The sequence below is a fragment of the Clarias gariepinus genome, chromosome 27 (assembly GCF_024256425.1).
Source record: "Clarias gariepinus isolate MV-2021 ecotype Netherlands chromosome 27, CGAR_prim_01v2, whole genome shotgun sequence".
NCBI lineage: Eukaryota > Metazoa > Chordata > Actinopteri > Siluriformes > Clariidae > Clarias > Clarias gariepinus.
In genome coordinates this window covers 8,556,918-8,576,459 of record NC_071126.1, presented here as the reverse complement: position 1 = coordinate 8,576,459, position 19,542 = coordinate 8,556,918, and the positions used below count along the sequence as shown (strand labels likewise).

The 19,542-nt window shown below is 36.2% G+C and overlaps 1 protein-coding gene across 2 annotated transcripts; it reads left to right on the top strand.

The window, feature by feature from the left end:
- Positions 1-1,175: 1,175 nt before the first annotated feature.
- Positions 1,176-19,542, top strand: mmut (methylmalonyl CoA mutase). Of its 2 annotated transcripts, none has more exons than XM_053489376.1 (13): positions 1,176-1,267; positions 1,728-2,177; positions 4,407-4,774; positions 6,575-6,732; positions 7,510-7,681; positions 8,248-8,496; positions 8,859-8,970; positions 11,412-11,527; positions 12,755-12,870; positions 13,912-14,043; positions 14,328-14,475; positions 15,629-15,796; positions 16,777-19,542. In XM_053489376.1, exons 2-13 carry the CDS (start codon positions 1,766-1,768, stop codon positions 16,903-16,905), a joined length of 2,280 nt encoding a protein of 759 aa, XP_053345351.1. In that variant the 5' UTR covers positions 1,176-1,267; positions 1,728-1,765; the 3' UTR covers positions 16,906-19,542. The 2 variants fall into 2 exon arrangements, with proteins under 2 accessions (XP_053345351.1, XP_053345352.1); XM_053489377.1 differs by having other exon boundaries at positions 1,207-1,322.

Genomic DNA, 19,542 nt, shown 5'->3' with positions numbered 1-19,542 from the left:
TGTTAAAGTAGTTTAAATGTGTATTATTGGGCATTGGTGGCTCAGTGGTAGGTTTCTCGCCTGCCAAGTGGAAGTCCAGGTTCAATGCCCAAACCCCAGTCACTGAATGCAGTACCATTCCTGAGCGCAGATAAAATGTGAGGGTTGTGTCAGGGAGGTCACTGCACACAGTGACTGGGTAGTATGGGTCATTCTACAGAAAAGGTGGAATCTGTGTCATAAAATTCTCATGAAATGTTTTTTTTCCCCCACACCTAAAACTTCTATAATAGCAATAACTTACTTATTTAAAAAAAATACATTTAATAACTGCTACGACTTCTCTTCCTGGTAACACTAATGACAGTAAGTGACATAAATGATAATTTAAAAAAAGAATTTAACTATTTTTTTTAAATATTACAAATTCTCCTCCATATGTAAGACCACATGATTTTCAATTATGTCAAACCAGTTGATTAGTATTGGATGTAATTAGTTTTTATGTCCAAGTTTTGACAGTTATGGTATAATTATAAACTTATATATAAAAGACCAATGACGGACTTAAACGCTTTGCATAAAATTGCAAAATAAATGATCAAATTTTTAAACTAATGAAGGGAGACATCAGACATGCATTGTGGAGCGCTCTTTATAGAGAGACCTCTGACACATTTTATTTTTTTTTATGTGTGTGTGTAACAGTAACACCAGTGACATAGTTAGGGGTGACTGATAGTTATTTCAAATTATTCAATATAATGAATTATTGTTACATATTTTTTGTGTTTAAAAGTATATGGTTCCACTTTGATGTATGATCATAGTGACAAGACATTACTTTGAACTTGACCTCTTTAAACCATTCTATAATTAAATACTTAACATCAAAGTAAATGTACTTAATTTTAAGTAAATACAAGTAGCGTGTGTGTTATATCAACCTAAATGATTTTGGAGTCAGCAAAACTAAGCGATCACAATTTTTGCAGAAAGACCCGTGTACAGTTTACAGCTTGTATTCTAGACATGCCCCCTAGTGGCGCTTCGTGACCCTGCGGAACTAACAACAACAGGAACGTTTCTTTATCAGCACGGATTTTTCGGGTGTCATTTTTGTGTTACACTTCCCGGTGGTCTGGTAATCGCCTCTGATTGGACAATATCACTTTGGGGCGTTGCAGAGGGACGTTTCTGATTGGTCTGTTACGTGTTGTTCCTAAACGCGATTAGCCGCACAGTTTGGCGTTCGTTTGCCTGTTGGAACGTAGCAGACGCGCGCAAGGTCAGAAAACAGTATTATAATGATATCTACTTTAATAACAGCTTCAGTTAAAAAGGTCAGTAGTGGAGTTTATATCATGTATAAAACACTGTCATTAATAGTTCCGTGTCGATACCAGAGCGCCTGGATCACGTGACCTTAATAAACCGTCACACTAACACTGTTAAATAGTGAAACTGTGTCTTCGAGCCACCTGTGCAGAAAGCTGTGTTGCACTGTGCATTTTGATAACCTTCTATCGTAGCAAGCAATAACTTTATTTTAAATCTGAGCACACTCCATGTCATACAGTGTAATATATGAAGCAATACCAGCAGTATTTTTTAAAATGTATTTCTCAATGATGTTAAGTTTATTAGAATAAACTCATTTGGTCCATTGTGTCCAGATTTTTATTCTCAACACTCAGAAGTAACTACTGGTGCTAACAGTTTAAATACTATCTGTCATTCTCTGTCAGGTGGGTCATGAGTGACTAATCCAGCGTACACATCCAGCATGTTGACCGCAGGCAAAGCATGCGCCTTTCTGGCGGCGAAGCGGCTCCTGGCCGTGTCCAGCTCCGCACCTGCAGGCCTAGATCAGCCTTGCTGCTCAAGACTCTTTCACACATCCAGATCACACAAACGTGACGTAGAGCTTCACGAGGCTTGGGCCGCTCTGGCCAAGAAACAGCTTAAAGGGAAAAACCCTGAAGATTTGATCTGGCACAGTCCAGAGGGCATCGCCATCAAACCCGTGTACACTCAGGTCGATACGGCGGAGGTTAAAGATGAGCTGCCTGGCGTGTTCCCCTACTCTAGAGGGCCCTACCCTACCATGTACACGTATAGACCCTGGACCATAAGACAGTACGCTGGCTTCAGCACAGTTGAGGAGAGCAACAGATTTTACAGGGACAATATCAAAGGTGAGTATTTACACTGTGTGTAATCTGCCACATTTCACTAACAATGTCACATTTAAATGGAAGTCTTACAAGCCAGATGTCTAGCTATCAAGATTCTGGCACCATTTTATCCTTAATTACAAGTTATATCCTTTTAAAAGCAATACATGGCATTTATGTGTATGTAAACTACTGACACCACTTTTTTTGTAAATTAGGAGCGTTTCGTAAGAGCACTAACATTTCTTGGATATCTAAACACTTTTCTGAATATACAGTACTAGTACACTTACAACTGCCACATACAACATTTATCAACTATAACTGCAGCAGTTAACATCTTTATTATTATTATTACAGTATTATTATTTTAGAATGAGTAATGACATTTATTTGACTTTTTATTATGCACCATGTGCATGTCATAGCATGTGAAGTTTCTATGGGTTTTTTGTGAACTTAAGTTGGAGATACATGACTATTAAGCTAGCCTTTAGTCTAGTGATTGACTCTTTTAAAAGTATTTTGCACTATTTACAGTACTGGGCACCCATTTTTTTGTTAGTGCAAACTTGGTTATATTTGTTTGTTTTATGACTTCATTATTTAGTTAGTGCAGAATTTTTTTTCAAACATTAGTACTCCAGCAAAATGTGTAATCTTGCAGGAGCATGTTTGTAGGCCAGAAAGGAAAGCAGCATGTTATAAAAAAAAAAGAAGCACTTCTCAGACAAAAAAAAAAGAAAGAAAGCTTCTGGGTTTTGCTGCAAGAAAAAACAAGCGGGTGTGACAAAGTCCTCAAAAGGACTGTTGCTGGTTCTGCAGGATGCCAAAAGTAGCTGAATTCCTAATTATTCTGCACAAATTGTACCTGAGATTATATTTCAAGCAAAGGGTTATTACACCAATTTACTTTGTTTTATTAAATGATATTTACTGATTTTACTGTAGTGTATTTTACTGTACTGTAGTGTATTTTTAAATGTAAAAAAACGTTTTTTTGGAAGACATTCTTTCTCTGCAGCAGTTGTTTGCATGTGTCTGAGACTATTGCACAGTTCTGTAAAATACAAGGTCATTTAAAAAAAGCAGAAATTCTAATTATTTCAGATTTTTTTATGTTTCAATTAAAATGACTCAGTTTTGGACATTGGTATCTCAGTTGCCATTCAGAAGGCCCAGGTTCGATACCCAGCTAAAGTCCAAACTCAGTCACCAGATTCAGGGCATTCTTAGTGCCAGTTTCAAGCCCAGATAGAATAGCAGGGTTGAGTCAGGAATCACATCCAATGTAAAAGCTCTGCCAAGTTGTGTGTTTTCACCTATTTCCAATAAACAAAGCAAATAAAAAAATTATATGAGGGACATTCAAGTCAAATTGGGACTGTTATGACCTGGGTGTATGAAATGGTTCTGTGATAAAATGTCTCGTGAATAAAGATGAAACAAAGCCAGGAACTACAGCTCAGAGCCACCTACAGCCAGAAACTACAGCCTTCTTTAAAATGTACAAATCTTTCACTGGGGGCCAAGAGTCTCATCCCTGCTGCATGCTGTAGTTCCTGGCTAGTTAGGTGGCTTAGAGCCCACTGCAGTCATTCCTGTGAACAATCAGAAAGTAGAACATCTAATTGTTGAAAATTGACAGATAACTTGTCACCAACTTGTGGAAGAGACATAACTGTCTGTAGGAACAGTACACACAACCATTCACAAACACCACTTGCACATTACAGAAACTCTGCTGAGAGTTATTGCCACATCCCCCATACAGTTCTGACCTCGCTCCAAGTCATTTCCACAATTTTGCGCTATTAAAGTTCCTAGGAGTTCCTGGGAGGCCAGGTTTTCGGTGTGAAGCAGGCAGTCTGATCTCTGGCTTTTGCGTACTATGAAAACTATCCACCCTGTACTGGTAAAACGCTTGGATAAATGCATTATTGTAACATAAAGGTAGTTTTCTGTTATTCTGCACAATCAAAAGCCTCGATTTGACCTAAACCCCTTGTAGTTTTCACTTGACTTGATCTCATGCTTTAGTACTCATATTATGTTACCTGATTTACTAAGATTGTGTTCGATATACAAGGCATGGTGTTAAAGGTATTTTATTTAAAGACTTGTATGTAGATATTATTAGGCTGTGTTCATAATTTAGCTGTAGAACTATTAATTTAACCATCATTAATTCTAAGATTAACTGCTACCATACATCTACAATCAGCATTTTTCTTTGCATCTTTCTTTCAGCGGGTCAGCAAGGCCTGTCTGTGGCCTTTGACCTCCCCACACACAGAGGCTATGATTCGGACAATCCCAGAGTCCATGGCGATGTGGGCATGGCCGGAGTGGCCATCGACACGGTGGAGGACATGAAAATGCTGTTTGACGGAATTCCTCTGGAGAAGATGTCTGTGTCCATGACCATGAACGGTGCAGTGATTCCCATCCTGGCCATGTTCATCGTGACAGGGGAGGAGCAGGGCGTGGACAAGGCCAAACTCACCGGCACCATCCAGAACGACATCCTTAAAGAGTTCATGGTCCGAAATACGTACATCTTTCCTCCTGAGCCCTCCATGCACGCCATCGCTGATATATTCGCCTACACTTCAAAGGTATGGCTAGAAAAATGTGTACTGTTAGGAAGGTTGTGATCACTAAAGATGAACTCTTGTACTGGATATACTCTTGTACATCCAAAAAGTGTTGCAATTCAGTAGGTTATCATTAATAATTACTCATAATAATAGGGATGGGAATTCTAAGGGACTATATGACACGTTATCAAATAAATATTTTATATGTCACTTACACAGTCATACACAGTACGATATGCAGTGAAATGCTTAAACGACCACCCGTGACCTTAAAAATAAAAAGATCATTAATAGGAAATAAATATGGATTGAAATAAGAAAATAAGAAATTAAAGATAAATTAAAGTTTAAGAATAAATAGAATAGAATAGAATAAAAGAAATTAAAGTTTATGGATAAATAACTTTAGTTAGGGAAAGAAAAATATGTCTATAGATGATAAGACAATACAATATAAGTATACAATATAAGGAAATCTAGCTGTACAAATACACAATATAAAGAAAACCTAGCTGTACGAATATGGAAAATATAGAAACTTTAGTATATAAATAAAGTGGGATTTAAATAGAAATGTCTGGGGGTGTAAATATGCATGAAAGGTCTTATCAAGATATATATGTGCTAAATTAATTCATATTGCATTTCTTTATTGTGATTTTGTAAGTATCCAGCTTTTATATTTAAATAATTAATATTAGACAGGTGAATAATAAAATGAATCTAATAAAATAATATATACAAATATTTTTTACATTTACTCGAGATATATATATATATATATATATATATATACACATCAAAAATTATATGTAGACAATTATAAAGTATAATTAAAACATTATCTATAATTACAATAAATATGGACAATCATCTCCACTTTCTTTCTGCCTTTTAAAAGTGCACATGCAACGATTTAAAAGATTTTCCGGTTTAATGATTGTTTAATGATGATTGCATGAGTGTTGCTAGAAATGATTTATTTTACAATTAACACCAAAATATTACTTTTTTTTTACTGCCAAAATAAAACCACATTACATATTTCAGACCTGTATGTTTCAGTTCTTAGCGTTTAGGTAATTGCCCTTCAATCTCAGTGCATTCATTAATATAATTGTGCTAGGAAGCTACTTCAAATTTATTACAAAAAGTCTGTTTATTGGTAGATGATCAAACCTCCATGGATCAGTTCACTATGACGTTTATGCTTACACTAATAAAACATTTTTACTGTAGAATTGATTGAAATTGCTCTGAAAAGTGAGGAATAAATGAAGACTGCAAGCAGATAATCTAGTCTGGTTAACAGGATGATAGTCTCAGTTATTAGACAAAATGGAAAGTAAACCATGCAACATTTTGTGGCATATCTGTAAAAGGAAGTGCAGTTTTATATATATAGGGTGTCCTAAAACATTTGACATCATTTGAAACATGAATATCTAAGTAACTACAGTACATGTTCTGTAGTTTTGTAAAAAATCTCTGACCAGTAACCTAGAAAAGATTTTGTTACCGTGTGCAGATTTGGAGAAAATATAAAGGTTGTTGTAATAGTCCATGCTTTATTAAGAAAAACGACTGTTTGCCGTCAGTTATGGTTTTTAGGCCAATATCGGTAATGGCATTTTAAACTATAAAAAAATAGGTCATCCTGTCAGTCATGAAAATTGCTACCAGTACATCTCTAATTGTAATAAGCTTTAAATATAAATAATTATATTAAATAAATAAAAACAATACCATTATATTCTATATGACTGCCTAGATAATACTGACTTCTCTGACTCTCTGAATGATTGTTTTGTCTTACAGAACATGCCCAAGTTTAACTCCATCTCAATCAGTGGCTATCATATACAAGAGGCCGGGGCCGATGCCGTCCTGGAGCTGGCCTACACTATTGCTAATGGACTGGAGTACTGCAGAACTGGTCTAAAGGCAGGCCTCACCATTGATGAATTTGCACCCAGGTCAGCACTCATGTTTGGCTCAGCGTCTGTGATGTGTCGCAGTAGAAATTCTGATTTACATACTTTTTCAAAAAATAAATGTAAATGTAATCAGACTTTAGATATTTTTACTACTAGATATTTTTGTTTTATGAACTCACCATAACAACAGAACAATATTTTGCCATATATCTAATATATTGTCTCCTTTTTCTAATTCAGATAAACCCTTGATTTTTAACAGTTTTATAGGGCATAACCAACACCACTGGGTGGCATCTCAGACGTCTTGGTGAAATACAAATTTATTAAAGGCTATTTAATTTAAATAATAAATACTAAACAAAAGTCCTGGGTACTTGCAATTACTGCGTAACTGTTGTAGGGCAAGGATGTCTTTAAAAAGTTTCTACATTTAAAAAAATACTATAAAAAGCAGTAATTGATGAAACAAAGTCAATCAACTCTTTGCTTGAAATATTGTGCTGTTTTATAAGGAATTTAGCTGCTTAATTTTAGTTAACATCCTGCAAAACCAGCGTCACAAGACCAGAGGATTTTGTCGCACCTACTTCTTTTTTCGTGCATGCAAATCCCCAAAACTACTTTAAAGTGGTCTTTTACATAATGCGCAGATTTCTTTTCTGCCCTACAGATATCTTTCTGAAAGATTTATATTTTTGCTGGTTAAGTAATGTTTGGAAATCAGAAATGTTTTTTGTACTGACCCTATGATGAAATGATGCATAGATCCCAATTTATCGGATAAATTTTGGACGCCACTTTTATGTCTCCTAGGCTGTCTTTCTTTTGGGGTATTGGTATGAACTTTTATATGGAGATAGCCAAGATGAGAGCTGCACGGCGTCTTTGGTCTACGTTAATTAAAGAAAAGTTCCAGCCCAAGAACTCCAAATCTCTACTTTTAAGGACTCACTGTCAGACATCAGGATGGTCTCTGACCGAGCAGGTTTGTAAACAGATGGGCAGTGCATTCCTTTGTAAATTTCAGGTTTTTAAATAAATGTAAAAGCATTAGAAAATGTATGAGCCTGAAAAGTTATACTGCTCCAGAGGAGGTAACAATACAGTTTCTTAAACACAAATAGTCACATTAGTCTCACTTATTCAATCACAGTAATGCTTATTTACTTATTGTTGTTAAGCCAGATTGTGTTACCTGCAATATCTTTTTTCCTAATCCATCCTCATGCAGAAATGTCCCTTGTATAAATCGATTAGGAAATCCTAAATGACTTCCTATTTACTATATACAACTAACAGCCATATGATAAAATCCACCTGAGTAATACAGTAGTGTGTAGGTTCCCTTTGTGCCACCTATACAGCAGGAAATGCTTAGTCAGATTAAGATGAATAATGAGTAAATTAATGGTCAGGTCAACACCTTTGTCATGTTCTTTAATCCATTCCTGAACAGTCATTAAGTAATAAAGCCTGAAAGTTTAGTTAGTCTTCTCGGTTGTTTTAAAAGGTGAGGCTAAAGTTGATTTATTTGACATGATTTTTTCACAGGACCCCTATAACAATGTGATCCGTACAGTGATCGAGGCCATGGCTGCAGTATTTGGAGGTACACAGTCACTTCATACCAATTCTTTTGATGAAGCACTGGGATTGCCCACGGTGAAGAGTGCACGTATCGCCCGCAACACCCAGATCATCATCCAGGAGGAGTCCGGCATCCCGAAAGTAGCTGACCCCTGGGGTGGCTCCTACATGATGGAGGCACTTACAAATGATGTATATGACGCAGCCCTTAAGGTCAGAAAGACAGATATCTTAGACCCTGTTTACAAAGTAGAATTATGTGTAATTACTTTATATTATCAGGAGTTTTCATACGCATATGATATCCATAGATATATACAGTAGGAATGCATTAAAAATGCAAAGAAAGCATTTCTCCTGTAAACTAATAATTTCTATATGATTTGCACTCGCATTTTTAATATTTGGTGAGGGCTCAAGCCATTTCGCACAATGCATGTTTCAGATAAAAAGCTACACTACAGTCAAAATGGTTTCATTTGTGATGTCTGAATGAAAAGACTAACTAAAATGCATTCTAAAACACTGCAAAAAAGTAGTGCTTTTCTGAGGATCATCTTTTCATTTTTGCTTAGCTCATCAATGAGATCGAGGAGATGGGAGGAATGGCTCGAGCCGTGGCTGAAGGAATCCCGAAACTACGAATTGAGGAGTGTGCAGCGCGCAGACAAGCTCGTATCGATTCAGGTAAAATCATAGGCAAATTAAAAAAGAACTTGATCAGAATATTTATGTAAAAGTAAAGCGTCAAACAGCTTTTTTCCTTTATAGTAAGTGCATGTAGGAGAAATCTCCAGCTCTAGCCCACACAGTAAGGTTTAGTTGCATACAACAAAGCACATGTTAAAAAATTTTTACAATATGCTTTATTTTACAGCATACTTAGGTTTCTTATTGCTGCATCTCCATACACATTTTTAGCTTATTTGGATGTAATATTTATAGTTTGGGTTTAGAAAAAACAAAGCTTGTGTATAAAATTATCAGTTTTATTGGCTCTATCAGCTTCGAGTGTAATTACAGTGTTTCCATGATTTACCACTAGGGGGCACACGTGGTACTCCATAGCAATAGAGCCTCTTTTTACAGTATGATTTGAATTGTGAACCTGGAACAAGTATTTAGGACGTTACCTGGTGTGGTAATTGATCTTATTTGACACTGCACTATTTTGGGCTGCTCATTTTTTAATTATTAATAATTTAAACCATATAGATAGATAGATAGATAGATAGATATGTTTAATACTCTACATGTATTAGTTAACCATCAAGTTGTTGTGGTTTTAAGTTATGGTGAGTCATAAGAACACCCAAAAAATTATTCATCAATTCATGCACTCTACGTTTTTGATGTACGTAATGACTCTCAAAGGAGTTGCCATACTCTCAGAAGAGATTTTTTTTTATCATGTTCACCAGTGTTCTCATCTCTTCAGATTGTTGCCTTGTAGGTGAAATTTTTGCTCCTATTACAAAGCTACAACTGACATTAGATTTTGAGTGAAGCCTTTTCCAAGCCCGGCATAACCTACCTTGATCTCAGATACCTTGAACCATATCTTGGTTTCCAGGGACATCTTCTATGCTCTGTGATTTTATGTTCAGACATGCTGTCAGCTGCCGTATTTTGATAATAACTGATAATAGCTGTTTGACATGTCTGTGAAAGCAGCAGGTCTGTAAAGGCAGCGGGGGTTTGATTTACTGCATTTATATTTCTTTATGGTGACTGAAGCAGTTGTAGTGTTTGTATCAAGGGGCAACCAAGGGTTCTTAAACATAAAGGCACTGTGCAAGAGCCAAAACATGCAGTTCCTTAAATGTCCACTGGGGTTGGCTCCAACTTTACAACAGAAATAAATATGTTTGCAGTCTGGCACAAATACTGTTTTGGTCCCCATAGCTAGATTTCCCATTTATGACAACAGTACAGGGGTCCATTTCTATTTAACTTATCAATATATAATTCAAATTATATTAAACCATAAAATTATCCTTAATTAGGGGTTTGGCCAAATTAAGTGATGGGTGCATTGCAAGTATTAAACCACATGCTGTCTCCTATGCATCACTTTAGCTAATCAGCTAAACTAACTAGAATAGTTGTGGTTGAACTTACCACAACATATGTAGGAGCTGAGACTGGACAACATGTAGGGTACGGATGATGAAGTTTAATTAAATGTAAATTAACATTTTTAATTCAATTAACGTTACCCACTTGAGAATTTTAGTTAAGCTAAGCTAGCTAGCTTGTGGCAATTAAGGCTATGTAGGCATGTTTCAGCCAAGTCGGGCACTGTGTTGAGCTGCCCAGCTGTCCACTGGAGTCAGCACCTGCCAAGATGGCGACTACCAGAGTTACCAGAAGTTGTGCGTCAAAACCTCTTTTCAGAAATCTCATCGGTGATGTCATGGATGTATCGCTCATGTTTTCAGCCAGAAAAATATCACAGTGATTGCAAATAATTATTCCATTTTTATTTCTGGCAAATAGGTTAAGCTTTCAGGTCATAAATTCAGTACTCGCAAAAAAGTTTCACAGCGCCTAACAGTCTATTTTTGTGCATGGCTGTTGAATTTCAGTCTAAATGTTTCTAGCTGTTTTTCAGCCAGTAAAAGCTCCACTTGCATGATATTTTGTGACCCATTTTTTGGTATTTTGGACTAATAAATATTTTATGACAAATAAGTCTAAAAAACTAAACTGCATAAACACTATCATTTATCACAGCTTGTGTATGAGGTATGTTGATTTACATAAAAGCATATTGCTGTTCTGTGTTGCTGAAGAGGTATCTAATTTTATTATTTATATAATAAATAAATATATATTGGATACATGTATATTGGACTCATATTTTTAGCAGTGTAATAGTCTTAGTTTACTTAACTGCTCTTCTCATCTTAGGACTTTAGGCCTCAGTTACAGGATTTTCGGGAGTCTCTAGTGCTTGAATGTTTAGGATGTTCTGTACTGTGTTTCAGATCTGCTGTTGATTAAGTTTTTCGACCATTAGGAAAACTATCCAATATGCATGATTTCTGTATTGCTTTTTAAATTTGGTCTAATTTGATGTTTTTGCTTTGTGATGTAAAGCTAAATTTCGAAACTTACTCACTCAGGTTCTGAGGTCATTGTGGGGGTCAACAAGTATCGTCTTGACAAAGAAGAAACTGTGGAAGTGTTGGCCATTGATAACACTACAGTGCGACAAAAGCAGATAGAGAAGCTCCAGAAGGTATCTTTAGCCATTATGAACATGTTTAACAGAATTAAAAACCTTAAAAGGGGTAATTGAGCAGCCTACTTGAGGTGTAATGATTCTTGATTAAAGTTCCCTCTGACTATTGAGGATTTTTTTGTATCTGAAGCCATTATAGGTGCTTTTACATAACGACTTTCCATTGGAGAAAATTAGTCTTCATTTAAATGTAGACAGTCATTCTGGTCACGGCACTTAAAATTAATGCTTGAATCTTCTGTGCTTGATGCCACATCAAAAAAAGCGTTATGGATGTAACATTTGAGCTCATGTTGGTAAACAAAAAGTCTCAGAGCATGGACAAGCTCAGTATCAGTGAAATGAATTGCATACATTTTAATGTAATCTCTTCAGCTAAATACAAACCAATACTCAAAATTTATATAATTACTTACATCCTGAAAATATCTAGCATTTTATCAGTATTATGGACGTGACATTAAATGGATGAACTTTTATGAGAGGTTTTCTACTTACTCTGTGAAGTTAAAAGACAATCACAGTAAGTATTACACTTGTGGCGTGAAAGAGACTCGAATGAAAACAAAAAATATAAATTGCATAATGCTTTTTAGTTTTGGTATAAATGATTGCAAATAAACTGGCTTTATGGAGATCACATTTTCACCTTATCACCTGAATCAGCCCTCTGCTTCATTATGTGAAATTATAATATATAGTTATAATATACAGTTTTTAACTTAAAACATTTAAAATAGTAATTATGAAAAACCTAACTGTAAAATTATTTAATTAGCAATTATTGCTAACATTTTTCTTCTGGTCCTCTCTTGCTTTTTGTCCCTTGCTCTCTGTCCTTTCTTTTTTGTACTTTTTAATGATTTTTGACACTCCCTGTGGGACCTAATGAATTATGCTCATGAACTATGCCTACTTCCCCTTTCTATGGCAAGGTTTACCTTTGCATGGAATTTCCCCAGAAAAATGTTTTTAGATATATTCAAAAAAAGGGTGTATGTGTGTGTGTACACAATTGTTTCCCTTCACTGGGGCTGAGGGGTCCAAACTGGTTCCAGCATGACCATGCATGACAAGCATGACAATGACCAAAGCATATTAAATCCACCTCCATCTATTAGACATAGACAGTATCTCCAAGTGTTCTTACTCGAGCACTGGTTGAATGCCTATAGCTACAACTATAACGAGCTGTGATGAGAGTTGTGTGTGCTTGTTTTAAAGGTGAGGGAGAACAGAGATGGCGAGGTGGCGGAAAGGTGCCTGGCTGCTATAACGCAATGTGCTCAAACCAGGGATGGAAATCTGCTGGGGCTCGCTGTGGAGGCTGCCAGGGCAAGGTGAGTCAGGCTCATTAAGCAGGCTTCACTTGACAGTATATAAGAGCTAACAGAGCAGTCATGCAGCAAAATAAAGATTTTTGAGTATAGATGATTGAAGAGTGTTTTACATGCTGGACTGAACTTTGAGGATTATAACCCTGATGGTAGAACTGTGTTTTAAGCGTTTTAAGAATGTAAAAAAATAAAATAAAATCAGCAGGCCTATGTTGAATGAAACTTTGATGCAGACTTTTAGTTTATTTAATTTTTAATAGAGAATCACATCCACAGTTACATCAGTATGTACCGAGAGAACAACATGGTGTCATAGCAATGAGTTACCAAATTACCCCTCATCTGTATAACATATATTTTAACATCACACATATACAGTACTTTTGAATTGACCTCTGTCTCAATTTCTTTTTTTTTAAAGGGCTTAACTATTAATCAAATTTTAATCTCAATTACTATTTTTGTTTCCTGCAACCAAATGAACATGATCAACCAATAGTCAAAATGAGTTCTCGGCTAATTGAATGTAAAACTAAAGTATGATGCAAGAACAAAGGCAGCGAGCGGATATGCACAAGGGTTAAGAAGATCTGCACATGAAAATTAAACAGCTATGGATATACTGTATATTCATTATCGTGAGCCCAGAATTGCTGCCTGTGTATGGCGTGTACATCAATAGATGGCGTGTGAAATATCGAATCCTGCATTTGGAAATTTTGCTTAGCACATGCTTATCTTCAAGTTGAGTTTTGAAAGCTTGGAGGCAGGGAGAGTAGCTGACTGGTCATTTTTCACCATTCGATACCTAGACACTGCAAAACTGACCTATGAACAAATACGAGTAAAAGGTGGAGCTGCATGTTTTCTGAATAAGAGTATATAAATGATTTTTCAGATTAACACTCAAACAATTTCAATTAGTTGCTTTTGTTTATTAAACCATTTATGATTAGTGTGTAGTGTATATAAGTAAACTAAATTATTGTAGTATTCCCAATTAATGTGATTACACATAGATTAAGTGCTTTGTCTGTCGCTTAGGTGTTCTGTGGGTGAGATCACAGATGCAATGAAGCTTGTTTTCGGGGAGCACAAGGCCAGTACACGCATGGTGAGCGGAGCATACCGCAGCGAGTTCGGTGAGCAGGAAGAGATCACCCACTCATATAATCGGTGAGAGCCTGAAGATTTCCTTCATGTTAATGTTTCCCACTCTTAAATGTTTTAATCCCCAAGGATCTTAGCTTTTACAAATCATTCAGTTTGAACTGTCAGGTACCTTTAAAGCATTCTTTACTTTAATTAACAAACTTAATCTCAGTGTTTGAATGTTATTTTTAACTTTGCCTATAAAAGCAGCACTCAAGCCACCCAGGTGAAAAAAAGCCTTTCCTAATCCTCTTCTACTGGTAGAATGTGTCTAAGTGGCTTGCATTCTCCTGTGATTTATTGTTCAGGGTTGTGCAATTTAAGAAGCATGAAGGCAGAAATCCGCGTTTGCTGGTTGCCAAAATGGGACAGGACGGACATGACAGAGGAGCCAAGGTCATTGCCACGGGATTCGCTGACCTAGGTTTTGATGTGGATATTGGACCACTTTTTCAGGTGAGTCACAAATCTACAAAATATATGTTATGGTATAAAATGTTAAAGATTCATATTTGACCTAAATTACAACTACATATACTCAAGCAGTATTTGTCATTTTAAGTAATGAGAGGCACATTTTTCTATTATATTTCACAGTATATTTTTATTAACTTAGCTTTTGTACAACTTACGGCACAGAATAATTAACAGACAATAAAGGTCTTTCATTTTAAAATGTGTTTCTGTTTAATTTCTGAGCATGTGATTTTTATGATTTGTGACAGCACTATTCATCCATGCACAAATTGCCTGCATTGTTATTTTCCACTCTTTTGGATGTCTTTCCCAACGGGTTTGCGTTTAAAAGTGTGCTTTGTTTTGGGGAATTCCAAAGCAGTTGCTGTAGTTCTGTTCATGCGTGTACAATAAGAATGGCCAGTTATGGTAGAGTGCAACGATCTGAAAGACACTCAAGAACGTAAAGGGACACGATGATGTAATACTGATCAAACTCCACTGTTATAAGGAGGCACTTTGACCTTCCGGGGTTTGTCTCAATTTAACATCTAGCTCCACGATTCCCAGCCTGGGGACCACAACCACCTTTTGCGGGTGCCAAAGATCACAGAGGATGCTCCAGCTTTTGGGGCGCTAGATGACAACACAATGCACAATGACAACAGCATGGTGACGAGTCATTCTAGTGTTGGCTTTCCTGAATTTATATCACGTAAAAATGAAAAGTAAACTTTTAAGCCTTGCTTGTTTTTGCTGTCTCAAATACATCCTATCGTGACACCGGTTTATCAGTTTAAATTAGATTAGTTTCTGATTTTACATCATTTTAAAAGACAAAGCTAGAGGCCTCTTAGATGTTCATTTTTATTATACCTTTTGTTGTTTGAGCTTTCAGCTTGTATCAGTCACACTTGTAAAAGATCATAGAGAAAATGTTTAAGAGAAATCTTTACCTACCCTTCCAATTAGGCACTCTCTGAATTATAAAAACTTTCCAATAAAATTCATAATTAACATCTGCACTATTCCTGCCCCATCATACATCACGCTTCATTGCCTCCACCAGTCTGTGGGTTTATAAAAGACAACCCAAAACTCATGTGATGCCTGTGTTTTGTCTCACTGTGTTCTGTTGTTTTTACCATGACAGACCCCGCGAGAGGTGGCTCAGCAGGCTGTCGATGCAGATGTGCATTGCGTCGGTGTTAGCACCCTGGCAGCCGGACACAAGACCCTCGTTCCTGAACTCATTAAGGAACTGCGTAATCTAAACCGTCCAGATATCCTGGTGATTTGCGGTGGAGTCATCCCCCCACAGGTAAACATGACTATCCACAGCCAGTAATTAACAGATCATGTGGTCTGAAATGATCAGTATTGATTTAGCCTTTGCTGTGACTTTTAAATGAAACTGTTAAATTGACATGCCTCACTTAATATGTTATCTTAAACTGGCATTGACTAAACTCTGCACAGTATGGATTCCCTAGTTTAGCCAGTTATTTTTAAACTCCGGTTTCTGTGCTTGTTATAAGTCACAGAAGCTAGTTCATATAATTTGGGAAAATTGTCAATTATATGGTAATTCAAGTAATATTTTACTGTAAAATATTGTGAGGATCATGGATTTTCATGGACACATAATAACACAGCAAAAAAAAAGAAAAATCAATTAGCATCAGAACTCGACCAGGGAGCAATGGAGAAAGGTGGCCTTGTTTGGTGAATCACATTTTCTTTGACATCACGTGGATGGCTGGTTGCTTGTACATCACTTACCTGGGACAAAAGATGGCCCACTGATGCACTATAGGTAGAGGGCAAGCCATCAGAGGCAGTGTAATTACCAAGAGCATCATGTGGAAGTTACATTGACACACAACACATACCTAAATGGAGTTGCAGTTTTGTACACTCCTTCATAGAAATGGTATTTTTTATGCCCAGTTTCAGATAGACAACCTTTTTCTGGAAAATTTTGCTTTCTTAGGACGACATCTTTCTATTCCATTAGGTGTCTATCTAAAATGTGCCCATCATCCTCAGTTTACAGGGGTACAATCAAATCAGACAATTAGAATACTAGAGGGAAACCAATTTCCCTCTGGGATTAATAAAGTTGTTTAAATCTTGAATCTTTAATAAACCTTCTTTTGTGTGTGAATACAATTCTTTAACAATATGAGCTACCTGTATTAGTCCAGTACATGTCTTCTTGTAATTTTAGCTTACTGCTTTCCTGGTTTTTCTGCTTTGTTTAAAATTAATAATTACATGTTTGTGTCATATATCATGCAGGACTACGAGTTTTTGTATGAAAGTGGCGTCTCCTGTATTTTTGGTCCCGGGACCAGAATCCCGCAAGCTGCATTGGAGGTCATCGATAACATAGAGAAGAGTCTGGAAAAGAATCGTCAAGCTATGTAACTGGAACTGAACAGTACTCTGTACACTACTTACATGTATGATGGGGTATGATTTCATCCATGTTGTAGAAATCTCAAGGAATGTGATTATTAAGCATTAATGTGTCACTGGTTTATATTCCACCACTGCTTTACTCTAGAGATTACAGTAAAAAATATCTGTCTGCTGGGATAGTGTGATTGTGTAAAAACACCTAAACACATATTCTTCTGAATAATCACTAAGAAGTGGTCATGAAAGCTATCATTGCTTAATTTGTGCTATTTTATGGTATTTCATTGATGGATGTTACTGTTTTGATCACACAATATATTTGATTGATTAACAAACTCTTTATTTCTTGCTCAGAAGCATCATTTATGACTTTTGTAATGTCTACTAGATTAAGTGAGCACATTTTATTGGCCCTTTATCATTATCAATGGTAAATGGCCATATACAAACAGAATATTAAATATATACATGGCCATTATACATGTAACAACTGTATGTATATGATTGAGGCTAAGTGTATTAAATAATTCTTTATAAAAATGTAGATGCATGGTATTATTTTGCTCATTATGCTCAGTGATTTACGTTTTTCATCAGTGCCCTATAGAGGTTGAGCTTTAAGTCCTGTCCTGCCTTCATCTACAGTTTAAAAGAATATGTATCTATAGTACATGATTTTTGTTTTAAAATTTAAATCGATGACTAAAAGTGCTTCTGTTTGGAGTTCTTTTTAATTTTTTGCCTAATGTTTTTATTACAACTGATCATAATTAGCAACAAAATGAATGAAAAGTAGAATCTTAAAAATTTGATGAACGAAAGTTAAACAGCAGCGCCTTCTGAACACCGGGCTTTTAGGTGCAGGGCTTTAGACATTTAGCGTTAACAGCACCAAAAACAGAAAACAAGCTTCTACGCTCTTTTTAAAAAAAAGATATTTGGTTTTATCATGAAATGAATGAACAGATGATATGTGGATTTTTCCAGCATCATTTTGTGAATTTTATTATTATTATGTTTAACACATTTCATGATGGCTTCCTCTCACACTCTCTCAGTGCTCTGGGACCGGTAATGGTTATTGATCAATAAATGCAGTGAGTAGAATTAAAACGCATCACATACAAAAATACTTAAGTAAAATACAGATTTAGGATAAAAATACTTATTTATTTTACAAATACTAGTACAGTATTTGGGCTGATGCCTAACACATGCTTCTTTCAGTCATGTGTAACTAGCCGACTACATCTTTTTAAACTGCTGCATAAAACACATTCAGGAAACAGCAGGTTGATTGAAGGATTGATTAGAGGATTGACTGGAGGATTGAGGATTGAATGATTGATGGACTAAAATTATGCCTGAGCATAATTTTGGTCATTTACTTCCAGACGGGTGGCTGTGAAAGCACATAGCGTTCAAGCTCACTATCTCTGGGGGATAGTGTTGGGCTTTTATGTTGTTACTTGGGGTCCTTATTTCAGATTTTAGGAGAAGTAATGTTTCAGTAAATACCCTTTTCAGTATACAGGTATACATCTGCCTGCTGCCAGGGTGCTTTCTTGGTACTTGATGTAAAGCATTCTTGTGCTGTTTCACTGTATGCCCTAGATATGAATCTTTTCACAATTGACTTTCAGGCCTAGAGCCAGCACATGTGAGATCAGGAGTTTTTTATAGGTGATTTCTTGATGTCAGCAGCAAGTCATTGAGGGTGCAAACTGACCTCACTGTTACAGGAGCAATGTACCACATTTTGCATACATGTTTGGTGCAAAGGTGGTGGTTGCTCCAGAGCAAAGGATCTCAGGACAACAGAGTGCCAGGTCTATTGATGCATCATGCACACATATTAACACAATCATTGTCTAAGGATGACTCAAAAATGACCCTCAATCTGGCTGTAGATTTAGTTTTAATAAATTTTTATTAATAAATGTTTTTTTGAATAACATTTCTTTCTTTTCAAATCACTTTGTCGATCAGTTGACAAGCTTTCATATTCCCTCATTAAAAAAGTTTTAGCTAGGGCTGCAAGTCACGAATGCACCACTGTCCTCACTTCTTCATCAGAAGTGAATCTTCGTCATCATACGGAATGCTTTCAGGGAAGCAAATAAAACCCATATAAACCACTGGACCAAACTTTGTCCTTTTTTCGATTGTGAGGTAGGAACTACCCACTGCACCTCCATGATGATCAATAATGTACAAAGTAAAATGACCAGTGACACTATATAAGCTTTTAGGCCACCTCAAATGACATGGCTCTTACCTCTAATCTCTCAGTCAATAAAATTGATACCCTTCATTTGGATTTATTGCTGTATTGATCCATCTGTCACTAAATTAAACATCTGTAGAATCACTGTGAACATAAATCCTAAATAGTAATTATTGTGCTAAGCATGTTTGTGGTAGAAGTGACCCCATAAGGACCCTTGGGTAATATGGCCGCTGGTCACTCAGATTATTAATTTACCTTCACCTTTCGTCCAGGCAGATATGAAATAAAAACTGATTATGTGGACATTTTTGAGCAGCCTGTTGATCGGGTATAAAGAACAGGGTATTACAGTGACTAGTCCATGGACTGCACCTATATTTAGTTGCATCATAAGCATTAATATTAGTAATGTC